The 16975-nt window shown below is 38.7% G+C and overlaps 1 protein-coding gene across 1 annotated transcript in view; it reads right to left on the minus strand.

The window, feature by feature from the left end:
* Positions 1-1458: 1458 nt before the first annotated feature.
* The window catches only part of TMEM245 (transmembrane protein 245), a gene marked incomplete at its 5' end in the record, with an annotated part of 89108 nt that continues 73591 nt past the window's right edge, over positions 1459-16975 (minus strand). The window contains one exon of the mRNA XM_015599627.1: positions 1459-6364. Coding sequence (XP_015455113.1) covers positions 6319-6364 — 46 coding nt within the window. The remainder of the gene's footprint in view (positions 6365-16975) is intronic.

Below are 16975 nucleotides of genomic sequence, written 5' to 3' on the forward strand. Positions count from 1 at the left end.
GTCCTGGGTCCGCCCTGCAGCCCCGCCCCCTAACCTAGGCCCCGCCCGGCGAGACACCGTCCTCCTCCCCCCTCCCCACCCAGTCTCTCTCCTGCGACCACCCTTCGGTGGGTCCCACGCATGTCTCGCCCCACCGGAACAGAAACAGGACACCCGAGGGCCACCCACGGCTACGTGGTCTCTCACCACGACAAGGACAACCGTCCGAGCAAAGCTTCCATTCCTTCCGAAAGTTGACTCGTCCTAACTACGATTCCTGCGACGATTTCTGGAAGCTGCGCTGGGGGTTGAAACTAACTGGTAGAGCAGACCCAAAGTGTGTAAGGGAGGGGATTTTACCCTGAGATGGGAATTCTACCAGTAATAGTCTTTCTGGGGTTCCATTTCCCCTCCACGCTGCTCCTTTTCTGACTTTCTCACAAACACTTTAAGCCGGATTGAAAAGGAAATATTCGGTAATGTAATTAAGGAGTCTAGGTACTTGGCGAGAAGACATTGATTGGGTGTCTTTCAAGCTGCTGTTCAGAATTGCTCTTGAAGAGGAAATTAAAGAGCATATGGAAAAGCTTCACCTACTGTTCAATAGTATTACTTTTGAAAATTACATTTCCTTTAGTGCCTAGCACTAACAGTTTCTTAACAGCTGTTCATTGACTGAAAAGATTGTTAGTGTATATTTCTGACTAAACTTTCCAATAAAGCTAAGCACAGAGCACCTGCATGATTGCGATGGAAAGGAGAGCTAAACACCTTACCGTAATGATTCCAGGAGTAAAGCCAAAAAAAAAAAAGTCGTCAGAAGCACACACTCTCTAAAGGGGTCTAGGCTTAAACAATAGACTGAGAAGCATGAAGAAATATTTGTGAACTATCATATCTGCTGATGAGAAACTATTTGAGAGTAGAAAAGATTGAGGCTGCCTAGTCCACTCTTAAACCTTAGCCAGAATAATTTCTCTATCCATGTCAGATGAACTGAAGACCACCAACTCAAGATGTCAGCAAGCTCTTACCCAAGCACTGCTGAAATGTTCCGCAGTATTTCCACTGTGGGTTCAGCTCCATCTGCCAGTGCTACATGGATCTTTGGTATCGAATATAGCCATAACTTAGGCTTGTTTTGTTCATTCAAAATGTGCAGTTCCTTTATACAACTTCTTTTCCATGTTATTACTTCCCAGCCATCCACCCCGTCATTTCCTTATCTACTATTGGGCCACTTATCATGTATACTGAGGGCTCCAGCATCAGTCTTGGACCTTTTCACTTCTAAGGTGCCCAGCACCCACATTCCAGACACATCGTCCCTTATGTAATTGCCCGCATTTCATAAAAATTCAGTGTAGGCACTGGTGCCAAAGATATAAGACCTAAGAAATACATGGGTGTATTTGTGAAAGTCTGATTTCACTGAAGATCAAATTTCTCAACAGAAATGAGACTAAGTTTAGCACCTGATTCATTCAACACTAGTAATTTTATTTCAAAATATAAATATTTTACATTTACAAAGAAATTACATCAGTAGGTTGTCAAAGTTAAAGCTAAGACAGCATTTGTGTGAGAATAAAGATGTATTGTCGTATTTGAATCTTTTTTACTTTCAAACCATCTCCACTTTGCCTGAGAATGCAGAGATGATACCTTCTCCAAAATTACATAAGCAATCACAACTTGGTTTCAATCTTGGTTTCAAAATCAAATGGTATTTGAAATACACTCCAAGTCCCCTAAGTGGCACTGCAAAGGACAAAAGAAGGGTTTTCTTTGGGATAGCTATAATAACAGTTCTACTTTCTGGGTCACTGCAATAAAAAAGAAATAGTGTTTGATAATAAGCCAAAATGATGTTACTTTAAGATCTGTTTCCATACCTTACACTGTAAAATATAAAGCTAAAAGAAAAATAAGAAACCAGGTGTAAATAACTCTGGACTTGGAGTCAGAAGTTCTGAAACTGAATTCTGGCTCCATCATTTTGTGGTATAAACATAAGGGAAAATCACACACAAAAATACCTTTCTGAGCCTCCAGTGCTTCATCTGATAACACTTAACATTTGCCTATCTCACAGGATTGTTATGAAAGCATTCTGAAAACTATAAAGTGCCACACAAAAGCATTATTAAAAATTAGTATCAATAAATCACCGCTGTCTGCACATTAATTGACCCTTGAAAAACTTGAAAACTAAACACAAATACTGATTTTACACACCATAGGTGGAAAATAACCTCTATACTTTACATATAGATCTGAATGGCAAATATGTCTTATTTCCAATATCTCAGTACACCTTGAGATTTATCAGGGTTATGTGGTACCATGGTAACACACGTACTATTCAGAATTTCCATTAAGGATGTCTTGTAAAAGACCTGTAAACTTACTCGAGAGCCATGTTTCCCAAAGGACCAGCAGTGCTTTGAGATGCTCTGAGAAAAGGATGGGGAAGTAGATTAAGATCCGATAAGTCTGAGTAAACACAGTCCCTGTCTCCTCTTAACCTTCAGAAAGAAAACAAACTCAGCATTCTTCGATTTTAATTGACCATGGAGTCCCTTCCCCGCCACACACACTTCTGTTCTTATAACACCTAATAACATCCCTTTGAACTACTGCTATAAGGAATACATTTTTCCAAAAGCTACTCAACTATGAGACAAAGGGAAGATGACAAGGGGCTGAGAGAAAAATAGAATTCTCTTCTGAATTCTATTACTAACTGCTGTGTTAGAAAAGCCACCAATGGATTTGTTTCTTTCTCCAGAAAATGACAGAATCACTTAATTATATAAGGCCCATTCTAGCATAGAATTTCTATGACTTGTAGACAGTTTAAAAATAATTAAGAGAATTGTAAATCAAGTATATCAAAAAATAACTGCTCGGTGGTTTGAGTATGTATATTTTTACAGGTCCTCAATAAGTTAAGGAAATGAATATATTTTGATGGCAAAATATGTAAAGGCAAGAAATTAATAAAAACAAAAGTACTTTTCTTAGCTGGAACTAGCATTTGGAAGTATGTTGTCACAGGCTATTTCCGTTGTGAAATGCCTGCTGTGATACTCTTGTATTGGTCCTGCAAGACAGAGGAGACTACAGGTCAAGGCCAGAGGATGGGAAGTTCTGAAGGTTTTTCCTATAAACCCGAGGCTGAAAGCTCTGGATAGCTCACCTAAAATTATTTTGCTCTAATCTAATCTAACCCCTCATGGCCTGAATTTCGAGTATTTCTTGCTCAGTAGTGACACATTCTGAAGTGATAAATACAACAAAAGTGAGAACTCAAGGTGCTAGGAAGTTCTGAAGGATCACAATGGGTTCATGTTGAAGACCAAGGTTAGCCAGAGGACCTCAGTCTGCAAGCTCTTTGGCAGCCTTTTTGAACTGGAACAAACAGCTGCTACTTCCAAAAGCTACTGATTTTTAAAAATACAATACCTCCATTTAATACTTCTTGGGTGAACCCTCCCACCGTCCATAGTCAATTGCCCAATTGCCCGTCTCAGAAGAGAACACTGCCAGCTGACCACTCTAATGGAAGAGGGTGTCAGGATTCCTTGCAAATTTAAGAATAAATAAGACTGGTTTCTAAGGAAGTCTGACAGAGATCACTTCCAGGAACAGAGAGTGTGATAGGAATTTTGGATCTGAAGCAGGACTTATATGACAGCTTATGTTGAACATCAGATGACTTGTTTTTGCTCAGAAAGAACAACTTCTGTGTGGAGGGCTTTTTTCTCCTCTTCCTCCATTCAGTTTACAACTGAATAGTTAATGTGAACTTAAAATTAATCTTTAATAAAGCTGTAAAATCCAAAACATTGTGACATGATTTCTGTACTGTTTTTACTAGTGACTTCAACTTCACCAATGCATTCTCTGTTCCTAGGGAAACTTCCTCCTTCTGGGTCGAATCCTAACTGAGAATCTAAGGGTTGGTTATCTTTGAGACTTGAGCTTCAGACTTCTACCTTTTCATATCACTTGAGCTCTATGCCCTGTAAAAATTCTGTAAATCTTCACCATAGATGAGAGGGCACGTTTTTGAGGGTTCGAGGAAGATCTCTCCCAGGTGGTTAGCTTTCCCAGTCCTTATGAAGTTGCTGGAGTACTGCGCCTGTTCAATTTTCCTGATCGGGACTGCGTAGCACTGTGGGGCACCTTTGCTCCTGCTATTTCAGGGTGATACTACATCACTGCTAATTTTGGCATCTTTAATCTATTCTCTTAGGGTTCAGCATTCTCTCCCCTCTAAGAACCTGGCATTCATACAAATAATTACGTCCAGCGACAGCCATACATTAGCTCAAGTTTAGTTTTTTGCAATATCATTTTATATAGCTAAAAGCACTTTGGAAGAACGTAATTTGTATATGTACCCTAATTCATTATGTATAATATTTGCCTCTTATGAATATGTGCTAATTACAGCTATAAACTTATCAATATATAATTAACCAAAAAAAAAAAGTCCTTTATTTCTTTAACCTTTTTAATGCAAAATTTTAAATTTTAGCAACACACATGATCTGGCTAAGCTTTAAGGTGAGAGAAGGCATTCTTATGAGTTAACTCCCATAGCACCTTGTATAGCTCCTGGCATGAAACCTAAGTTCCATGCAAACTCTCGACAAATGTTTTACTGAATGAATTATTAAACAACTGACTGAAGAAAAGAATGAGTTAATTAGTGGCCAAATGTAACACTGGGGGTTAAATCAAATTATAATCGTTGAAGGATTCCTGGCAAAAATAAGAGATCTGAATGTCATCTACTATATAGAGAGTCAAATACCCCATGGTAGTCTTTCTTCTAGATGGAGTTTTTCTTAAGTAATATCAGAATGAATTTAAGCTAATTATCACTAACTATCCTTCTTAGTGAGGTGTTTTAGAAAAAATGATTGCCACTTTTAAATGTCTTCCAAAAAAGGGATCTCTGATACTTAAGAATCCTTTCTACTCCATATTCCCCTGGGGGTGAAAAAAAAAGAGCCTGATGATTGTTTTTACACAGTGGAAAGGGCAGAGAGCTAACAGCTGAGTCTAGTCGCAGCCCTGTCATTAACTGTAGGACAAGTCCAAGGACAGGTATTCTATTTCATAGCACTAAGAAAATTGCATAAGATATTAGAAGAAACACTACTGTATATGGATAGCAGAACTTGCAGACTTATGGGGTCAGAAGATTTGAGGTCAATTCTTACTAAACTTTGACTTTGAGTTGTTCACTTTTCTGAACCTTAGCTTCTCCATCTGTATGAAACTTATAAAACAATATAAAGCTGGATGATCGATGACTGGAAGTGGTTGTGAAATAATATGCGCAAAAAGATTTGTAAAATGTAAAGCACTGTGGTTACTGTGATAGCTGACGTATTTTAAAAGTCACAATTTAATTCAACAAGCATCCATCGAGAATCTTATGTGCAAGGCACTGTGCTAAGTGGGGGGAAAATATTACATAAATATAAAATTCTACTGCCTATAAGTAACTTAAGTGGCAGAATTCCAAATGATAAACGGGGATACATTTAACAAATCAGTACTGCTGCACCTGAGATATTTCACTTAAAATATCTGGAAAGAATAAAAAAATTACAACATGAATTCCATACTGTTACCATTAATAGCAGCTTAATAAATATTGAACTTCGATGTGGTTGGCCAAGTTTTAGAAATTTGGCAACAGTGTAATAGGGGATGGAGGAAGAAAGGGGAGGAAGAGGTCCAGTCTGTGTCTCCTATGGTTGCAACATACAAGTAGATGAATTTCACTTAAGATTTGTTCTTTCTTAGGGAGGGCCACACAATGTGGGATAAGGGTAGAAAATTCATTTTTCCTGCTTAAGCAACTATATACTCAAAAGTGAAAGCGCTTTTCATTGAAAAGTGACTGTCATAGAAAAGTTTAAGAACAGATTTCTTAAAACCAGAAAAAATTATATTTTTAACAGCAGGTAGTTTAGGTCTCTTAAATTAACTTTATAAATACATATTATAATAATATAGATAAGCAAAGTGGGAAAATTTCAAACCATGGTTACCAGTGTATAAATGGAAAACTTTCAAGCCATCGTAGCAACAGTTAAGTGAGCAAACCACATTTCTGAGCTCAAAAGCTGTGCTTCACAGCAGACTATATAGCAAGCTTTCTCTTGTCCTCGCTTTCTGTATGGAAGATCAGGAGGCTTCTACTTCTTTTCCTGGGCTCTGCATGCTAGGCAGAGCTAAAAGGACAGAAGGCCACAGCTGAACTGAACTCAATTCAAGGTTGAATTTCCCAGAGAAATCACTGCAGAAATCACGTCAGTCTATTGAAGATTTCAGATCTTCGGAAATGTCACGGAAAGTCCTATAAGAAGAAAAGATAAAATGATTGGTTTTGTTTTTGGAAATAAGCGGGGAGGGAGAGGGTGAAATATGACCACAGAGATACGAAAGAGTATCTAACCAGTAATTAATTGCTATAGAATATCTTATTTTTATAATCTGAGAGCCTTGATGAAGTTATGTACTCATTATTTTTCTTAATATTTTCACTGCTAGCTGTTTCACATTCTTTAGTAACAAGAACTCCATTTTTTTGCTGAGTCCACTGTCTCCCATCCAAAAGACTTTGCCCAGACTCCCTTGAAACTGATGACCATGTGACTAAGTTCTAGCCAATGAGATATAAGTGGAAGTTTTGTGTGACTTCTGGACAGTGTCCTAAAAAGAGAAGGGCGATCTTCGACCTTTCCCGCTTCTTGCTGGCTAGAAAGTGAACACGACGATGTTAAAAAGAAAAACATCAGGAGACCAAAGATCAAATGCTAAGTGGAAATGTTTTATTACAAAACAGGAAACCTTACCCAGCAGAGTCCAAGCTCTGAGAGATGTGGTTCAGAGCAGGAGAAATGGGGTTAGGTTTTTCCATCAAATGACCTGGTACTGTTTTGTGTCTGATCCACATCGGGCATGCTGAGTGAATGTTGCTAACTGGCAAGTAATATCTGGGCTGGAGAGAGGTGGTGTGATGTAGCTATGAGGTGTCGACCTCAGGACTGTAGTTGCTAGTTTGCCTTTACTACGTAATTTAAATGTCCAAGCTAGGATTATGTCACATGGTCAGATCTGCATATGTGTTGGCAGCCAAATGGCCAAGTCAGAGTTTATCAATGAACATGAGCTCAAGCACTCATTTAGACAAAGAGACCTCATACAAAGGCTGGCAGGACATTAAGGAGGGAGGCCTGGCATGGATGTCTGTGGTACAGTCATCATAACCCTGGACTGCCCACCTCTGAAATGCTTTCGCCCAAAAGAGAAAATAACTTGTAGCTCCTTTAAGTCTCTGTTATTTTGAATTCTGTTGATGGTGGAGTTTTTGAGTTTGTTTGTTTTGGGTTATATACAGCCAAATCTATCTTAAAGGGTACAGGTACGAAACAGAAGGTCATTACCACTCTTTTAGATAAAAGTTTCCTTGCTACTTTACAATATCACCAATTAGGAACACAGAAAAACATCTGAGCTTAAAAAGCTTGTTTTCAAAAACAATTTAAAATCTTCGAGTTATACTTATTAATTTGTAGTCGCGTAACTATACCTTATTGTTCCTTCTTAGATTATTTATCAGTCAAACGAAGCCCACTTTATTTTCAGACCTATAACCAAGTATTAAAAAGATTACCTAACTTTTTCAAGAGAAATAGATCTAAGATAGAATATAAGTGTTCCAAAACTTTAGAATCACTCACAAACAAAAGATGACCAAAAGTTATCATTAAGTAGGTACAAATCATCTAAAACTTCATACATCAAATAATCCAAACTTCAGATGTGATTACACACCCATGCCACCTGTCTTATATCTTTTGTCTTCTCGATTTTCAGTTCATATAAAATTTATTAGGAGGGTTAGTCAGGCAGGGCAGAGGTAAATCAAAGACTAAGGCTTTCCTACAATGTTGCGAGTACTTCAATATCAAAGTGAGCACAAGTACAATGTTACAGAAAAGAAATTACCTTCAAGGATCTCAAGGCTCTTTCAATGGGTGGTACCCTAAGCCCCTACACCTCTAACTAGTACAGCTCTACCTTCAAAGAAATGGCTTTAATAAGGGATTGTAAACTGGCAAGGTCCTTGCTATCTGTGAGGTCAACCAAGGGTTGCCTTGCCTAAAAAAAAAAAACAAAAACAATAAAGAGAAAAAATACTTGCAGCCATATTCCATGAACCATGTATAAGAACAGAGATTACTCCATAAAAAATAAAAATAAAAATAAAAATAAAAAAATAAAAAATAAAAACACTTAAAACAAAACAAAACAAAAAACAGGAATGGCTTTGAGGAATAGGTTAAGCTTCCTGCATATGGCTCCCGTGGCTTTGGAAGAATTTGTGAGACATGGCAGAAATCACCATTGAATATATGCTGACAGGTCTAGGAACTGAGATAAATTGTTTCCTTAAATATTTTTATACTCTCAGAAAACTTCCTTCAAACTAAGATTTATAAACACATAGATTAATACATGTTCTATATGTAGGAATATCCATAGCTATATATCAAATCAGAGTTTCTCAATGGCAGCACTATTGACATTTTTGTGCATTATAAGTTCTTTAGCAAAATCCTTGCCTCTACCAACTGGAGTTGTGACGATCAAAATGTCTTTAGACATTGTCAAATGTACCGAGAGGAACAAAATCACACCCTCCCCCTAGAATCATTGCTCTAGATGTCTATTTATTTATATAACTGTTTTTTATACTCTCACCAAAATTTATGTTTTTACATTTGTGTATAGGCAAAGTTGGCTACAAACTATCTCAGATGACAGGAATTTCAAGTAGCACTCAATTTTGTGAAACCTTGGAAAATCTTTATACCGAACTGGCCATTAGTATAAAGTATTTTCAAACACCCAACAGGTTCTTAAATTCATCCTCTGATATCTTTTTTAATTTCTAAGATACTTACAAGTTCGATCTCTAACTATTCAATTCCTCTGTTTATATATAAATTATGAATGAAAAATTCTGCCTCAGGGCAAAGATGCATGAAATAAGATTAAAACTGTGGTTGGCCTGGTGATTGCCTTCTGTTGACAAGTAAGCTTAGCTGTAACCTTGAAATTCATAGTACTATTCAATTCTGACTCCAAGCCAAGAAAAGCCTCCAAATGACTCAGAAGAAAGAAAACAAAATTAAGTTAAGCTGAGAAAACAGTTATAAAAGAGTTTCCCAACTCAATACTGTATCTTCTTTAGGGATGTATGTGTGTAAAACCCTAAAGAAGTAACACTGGTCTTAAGTCAACCTCCAATTATCTCTTTAAAAACAAACCCCATAACACAGAGATACAGAAATGATTTAAAAAATTATTTTTAATTGAATTTATTTGAACTAAAACAAAAACAAAAACAGTTCACCCATTTCTCCCACCCCCCAGCCCTGGCAACCATCAATCTGTTCTCTGTATCTACGAGCTTAGTATATTTATTTTTTAGATTCCACATATAAGAGAGATCATAAGGAATCTGTTTTTCTCTAATTTCTTTCTGGCCTCATCAAGAGGCACAGCGCTAACTAATGAGCAGGGTTCATAAAACTGCAACTCTCTGGATTAGAAAGAAACTAAGAAATAAACACTACATTGACAGTATTTCTAAAAATAGTAAATGTCTTATCTCAGCCACCTAAATACAGTATTCTTTCCCAAGCCATAAGAATTATTACGTTCCTAAGAACCACAGTGGTGGAACAAGCAATGCAGAACAGGACCACTTGTGGCTGAGGGGACAGAGCACAGATGTTAACATTTTATAGTTCCTTTAATAGCAATGGGGATTAGGCAGTGTGCTTTCTCATTTATAATTCTTTGTTCCTTGAAAACGTTTGGGGATCTGCTTCCCCTAAAGTTTCAATGAGATTTTTATTCATTTAAATCTTGTCTGCTTTACAACTCAAGAGCTGCTGACTATCAGCCTCCTAGGGACACAGAATAAACTTTGAACATTTAAAAACAATAGCCTTAAGTGACTAATTTAACTTGCTTTAGTTGGTTTGGCATAGCTGAGTGTGTATTTCCTAAACTCTTACCAGCACACAGGTGCAAAACTTGCGACAGAGCATGTCATCACTATTATGCATATCCCTCCCCTTCCAACAAATCTGGGATAAAGTTCTAAGCCTGGAGTGTCAGGTAGCTAGTCAGACGAGAGCGACAGGGGGAACAAAGGCATAGGGGCCCAGCCTAGAGACGGCCCAAAGAATACCCAGTTGGTAGTTAGAGAATCTCTCCTGCATCCCCAGAGACAAAGGACAGGAGGGTCATAGTCTTAGCTGGCCTAACCTGGCTACAGATAGATAGATGCCTGTGCAGAAGGTACTACCCTAATTTGCTTACAATTTAAGCTTCATTATAATCCTATGTTTATGCCTAAAAGTTCAGGATTCTAATTATAACAGACAGTATTCTGAGTAAGCACATGTGTAGTAGGCAAAGAGTTTTATAACAGCCAGGTGTCAAATGACCTCACTTGCCAATCACCTAGGAATGCTTTTGGAACCACTCATCATGGTCCAAATATAGTAGACATTCCCACTTCTGGGTCCTCTTTCTGTGGTTCTTCTGTGGCCCCTTTGTGTTAGTTACAGCGCTGGGACCAGGTGCCTCCTTGGGGCATGCTTTGTCTTTCTCCATATGCCTTTTGGGGCATGCTTTGCCTAAAATATACTTTTAATAAATCTTTTCTAAATCTCAGTGACCTGTGATTCTTCACTGTGTCAACTGAGGAAGAACCAAGGAAAATGCTAACCACACTTCTACGCTGCCATTACCCGTCTCCCTTCCCTTGCCATTGGGGGGGCACTGAACTCTGACAGGCCTTGATGGTAACAGTTTACTATGTTCCATCTGTTTTTAACAACTTCAAGGTTATAGGGCAAAAGTCTTTTTATCAGAACTCTTGGTTTCACTAACCAATTAATTCATCAAGTTTTTACCGAGCACTTTCCATGTGCAAAATACCACGCTAGGAATGGTAAAACAGTAGTAAACAAGTCGGACATACTTCCTACCTTCAGAAAGCTTACCAACTAGTGGGAAAGACAATTAAGCACATATTTACATAATAAGTATTAAGTCCCAATAGAAGTACAACATGTTATGGGGACACATAGAAGGGACATCTTACCTAGAGAGTTCCAGCGCTGCTTTTCAGAAGAAAAGTACTTTAAGTATAAACCATGATACTGGATTTAGCTAGAAAAGAGGTGGTATTCATTACAAGGTGGAAAACATGTACAAAGATGACAGTGACTTTAGGGAACTAAAAGAAGTTCGATATGGCTAAAAAATATAACACAAGGCAGACAGCAGAGAGAGATGACTCTGCTGAAGTAGAAAGAAAGAAGGCATGGAAAGTCTGATGGGCCAATTTATCTTGAAGGCCACGGGAAGCCACTGTGGAAATTTTAAGTATAGAGGGATATAATATTTATGCTTCAGAAACACCAGAGGCTGTGTAGAGGTAGAGAAAATAACTTTCCTCCTACCTTCTACTAAGTTCTTCTAGCTGGGCTAAGAATCAAATTAACTTGAGACAGATTAACAGGAGAAAATGTCCAAAATTTATACAGATGTGCATGTGGGGGTGTCATAGGAATATGAGACCAGAAAAGGCATTAGGCAATTGAGGTTTATGTGCCATTTTGGACAAAGGAAAAGGGGAGCGGGGATAGGGATCTGGAGTTTCAAAGGAAAGGTAGGCAATTCACAGGTAGCTGAGAAAGAGTAAACAGGAGGTAAATTCTTGTTGGGCCACCCAGAAACAATGGGATACAGAAGGAAGTTCAACAAACAGGCTTTGCTAGATTTCTCCTGGTCTGCCACATTTAGTTTATATTATGATGCTAACGTAATTGTCCCTTTCCCTTAAATAAGCTTTTCTATCTGAATTCTTTTAGGAAAGTAAGGGGGAGAAGGTCAAAGGTTCTACCTGAGTCTTAAGTTTCTTAATAACTTGCTTAAAATCGCCATCCTGAAAGGCATATTTTGGGGTGGCAAAACCTTGGTTCTCCCTCAGCTGCACTTTGGAAAACAGACTAGAGGGAAGCAATACTAGGGGCAAGGTCCAGTGACAAGGCTATTGAAGTGACCCCAGCACTGGGTCACACCGTTGAGAACCGGAATGAACAGATTAAGGAACTTTGTAAGCCACAGAGTCAAAGGAGAGGCAACAGTCAACTAAGGGTGAGTCCAATGCAGCTCCCTTCCCAAGTCCAGTTTTCTCCTTTTTGCCCCCTCATTATCCCAAACTAGGATCATGGAAGTTCACTCTAACTGGGAATCTTAAGGTTAATGTAAGCATCTGCAGGAGTGGTGAAGTTTTTGGAGAACTTTTTTGTATCTAATTTTGCAAAGACAAAGAAATAATAACTTCTTGATCTATACAGTAGGATGTGTCAAGCCTTAGCTTAATTATCAAATAATTTCTTTTATAAAAAGACACTCATATTTGATTGAACTCCGAGTATTAAATTATGAAAGATATTCACAGTTAGGTTAAGATAATGCTTCTAAAAACAGCAATGCGCTACTAATAACTCTTCCCTAGAGAAAGATAAAGCTGAGCTCCTACAGGACCACATTAGAGTTGCCACTCTCGATAGTGTCAAGGTGTGACAGAGGGCGAAGGAAAACTAACGCAGAGAATAGAATTTCTGGAGGAGTTCCTGGGATACCCTCCTAGTTCCTCCTCACAGGTTTTTCCGAGCTTTAATATTTAGAGATTGCAGCTACTTTGGGTAGGAATGAAATCAAGTCTGATTATTCTGTCCAAATATCAAGAAAGTGCTCTAAACTGCATGACCACAGGAGATTTCTGTCCTGCCTCACACTTCTCAGTCCCAGTGTTAACAGAGAAAGTGACAGGTTCTGATTACTGAATCAGCCCCAAACTGTTAGGAGCCCAATGCTGTTCTGTGTCCATGACATTCGCACCAGAAAATATTGCATTTACACTATTGATAGTGAGAAGCAAGGCAAGGAGGTCCTCTCTCCTTCATCTTTCCTGAGGCGGATAGTTGTTCAACCTTTTAAAAGTAGATGGTAGTACACAGAAATCGACTTGCAAATGGGTCTTTTCAGCAGCCAGTGCCTGCATCAGCAATTAGAAGGTATGTCTGCATAATGAAATGCAACCATCCACCCTCTATTATCACACTGCAGCTACCTAAGAGTTTCTAAAATAAGCCTAACCCTTCCATAGCTCATCGTTCCGTAGCAACTATTCCCTCACAGCCCATTCATTACTTCAACTGAGAACTGTGCACATTCCACATACAAAAACTCTGCTGACAGGTGCTGTGGATACATCAGTAACTAAAACTGACACCGCCTCTTCAGTAACAGCAACCACAGTCAAGTGGGAAAAGACAAATATGCAACAAGAGTAAAAATGAAAACTGTACTACAGAGGAAAGCTACAAAGTGCTATCTGTAAGTGCATTATGAATGTAACCTAATTTGGGGGGTAGGGAAGGCTTCTCCCATGAACCGACACTTGAGTTGAGATCTAAAGAATGATTAGCAGGTAATTCAGCAAGGAAAGCTGAGGGGAGAGGAAGAGCCTGTCCAGGTAGAGAAAGCAGCGGATAAAGGCCCAGAGTTTGAGTGGATCCTGGGGTCTCTGGGGCCCTGACAGAGAGCCGGCATGGCTGCAGCTCAGAGAGAGTGAGGGGAAAATGTTCCACGATTTGTGAGACAGGCACAGGTCAGATCATACAAGGCCTTGTTAGCCATGTCAAGGATTTTGATCCTCCTCTTAAAACCAGTGGGAGGCCAGTTTTGGTAAGAACAGCACTATCAGATATGTCTGTATTTTGAAAAGAACACATCAGCTGCAGTACGGAGAACAGACCCAATGGAGGCTGAGAGACTCGTTAAGAGACGAAGATGGTGGCCACAGCAGTCTAGGTGAAAAACCAGTACCTGGGCCCAGCTTATACTAGCAGGTGGCACTAGAGATAAAAAGGCAAGGACAGATTTGAGGGAAAACTCATAGGACTTGGTAAAGATGCTAAGTGAGGAAATGGTAAATAATAGGATGACTACACAGTGGCACATGTAAATAGAGGATAACATTTACTGATGTAAGAAACAGTAAAATGTTTTTTCGTACGGAAGGGATAAGGATGGTTAGTGAAGGAAAAAGAAAGATCTTCAATGGAAACACCAGCTCACCTGCTTTTTAGCTATATGACTATAGGTAAGTTAACCTCTCTACTCCTTGATTTCCACATCTATAAAACATAAAAAACAACTGTTTCTAATTCTTTATGAAAACACTGGACAGATTAAGTAAAATAACTCATGTAAAATTTTATCTCAGAAATTGGCACACAGTTAAATCCCCATAAATGTCACTCATGGTTGTGTTTACTGCGTGAGAGGTCATTCACACTTTCCACTAAAGAGTGATGTATTGAACACCTATTTCCTTCAGGCCCTCTGAAATTAGAATACCAGTACAAGTATTTTTCAAAAGGCATATTATAGCTACATGGAAAAAAAAGAATATAAGAGGTAAGAACAATAAACTTTTAGACAGTGAAAAGCAGATGAACAACTGCTTGTCCCAGCATACCCTAAAAAGATGAATTCTAAGCCAATAGTGGGTAAGGCCAAGAAACAATCTGATTTATTGAACAAAATCTCCCATGAGTCTCAGGAACTGGTGACATCAAGTAAATATGGAAGTAAGGTTGAAGGTGGAGCTAAACACAGGACTGCTTTAAAAGCAATAAGATGCCACCACTCCGATATCCACACCCACCTCCACCCAGCCAAACAACTGCCCTTATCATTGGCAGAAAATCAGAGGTTTCCCCCGCCTCTCTTGAGAAAGTAAAACAAGTCTCTGGGCTAGGGAACAACAGGCAGAGATGGTGGTGGGAGTACATACTGATGGTGGGTAATTATGAGAATGTTTTTATCTTGAACGCTATCAAGTCCCTTTCCCCTTCTTGGCTCCCAGAATCCTGGCAGCCAGGTCATCAACATCTAGGCAGATTAGAAGATCTTTCTCTAAGGAATTTATTTACTAGCCCACAAGGGGAACCAAAAAGCACTGACACTGAGGGCTGCACAAGATAATGGTCCTACCAGATTATATTTCAGTAACACACATAATAACCCAACTACAGCCCCCAAGTATCTCTTAATATAAGTCAAGAGCCAAAAATATTTGATATCTGGTACCATGATTGTTGTGTTAATGTGGTAAAGGTGAAGGAATTTTACATATGTAATTAAGGTCCCCAATCAGTTTACTTTTTTAACCCAGAGTATGCTGGGTGGGCCAGGCTTAATCAGGTGAGCCTTTAAAAAAGGGTCTTGGTAGAGCCAGAAGCCAGAAAAGTACCTGTCTGCTGGCCTTGAAGAAGCAAACGTCCATGTTATGAACAGCTTACGGAGAAGGGTAGCCTCTAGGAACTACAGCTTCAGTACTATAACTGCAAGGAAATGAATTCTGCCGTAACAGGCAAACTTGGAAGAGGACTCCAATCAGAAGATGAAACCCCAGCTTCAGAGCTGTCACCTTGACTGTAGCCTTATCAGATCCTAAGCAGAAGACTTAGATGAATTGTGCCTATATTCCTGACCCATGGAGACTTTAATATAATAAATGTATGTTGTTTTAAGCCACTGAGTTAGTGGTAATTTGTTACGTATCATAGAAAACTAATACAGACCTGTATACTAAAAAAGATAAGTTTTATATACATAAATAATACCTCAATAAACCAGCCTAAAAATGATAGCAGAAATGGAAACCTCTATGGGGTGTCAGAACATAAAGCAGGAGAAATCACCCAGAAAATGGGGCCAAAAAGACAGAAATAGAAGAACAGCAGAGGAAAGGTAAGACATGACTAGTGTGTGAAGGTCATCATCAAAATAAAAGAGGTTTCTGAAAAGGAGAGAAGGAAATCATTGATGAAACAATTCAAGAAAAATTTTAGAACTGCAGAACATGTTCCCAGTTTTAAAAGTCACAAAGGCACTTGATAAAAGTGCCAATCAGAGCAACAACAACAAAAATAGATACAACAACAAAAAAAGACCCTACAGGTTTTCACAGAGTTAAATTATAAAGAATCAGAATGGCTTCAGACTTTTAACAACTGTGTAAACTAAAAGACCACGAAGAAATAAAATCCTAAAGGAAAAAAATTTTTAAACACAGAATTTACTACCCAGACAAGCTATCAATTAAGTATGACTTCAGGGAAAGTCTCATCAGACATGCATCGTCCCCCAGCGTTACCTTCCATACATTGTTTCCCAAAAGTCAACAAGAGGATGTACTCCACCAAAAAGAGGAAATAAATCAAGAAAGCAAATGATATAGGAAAGCAAATGGGAAGTAAGGATTCCTACATGGGAGAGCTGAGGGATTCTCCAGAGAGACAGCTGTACGGCAGGCAAAAGGACAGCACCCTGCTGGAGCAGATCAGAACGCTGCAGGAGCGACTTCTTCAGGAAGATGAGGCTTGTAACATACCAGACGCAGTTGAGCATCCTGAGTGAGAGATGTAAGCACCTGGTGCGAAGCTTGGGGCTGGACTAATTATAAGCACGCAGAACACAAAACAAACAAAAAACAGTATCTTTAAAACTCAAAGAAACGCAAAACGTTATACAGGTAAGGAAATACAGTCAGAACATATGAGAAGGCTCAAATATGAATGTAATTTTCGGTTATAATAATGTAAAAACTGAATGTTGATCTAACCAATATCACAGTTTAATAATATTGGGAGGTGAGTAGCAAAAGATAATTTTTCACTTTTCAAGTGGGAAGTAAATTGATAATGCCTACATGTGGGGGAAAAAATTAAGAAGTAACAAGTTATTTCGAGATACGAAGGTGAATATCAAATAAGGGTCAAAAAGTGGTTCCTCTTAG

Source organism: Pteropus alecto, unplaced genomic scaffold, assembly GCF_000325575.1.
Source record: "Pteropus alecto unplaced genomic scaffold, ASM32557v1 scaffold111, whole genome shotgun sequence".
Classification (NCBI taxonomy): Eukaryota; Metazoa; Chordata; class Mammalia; order Chiroptera; family Pteropodidae; genus Pteropus; species Pteropus alecto.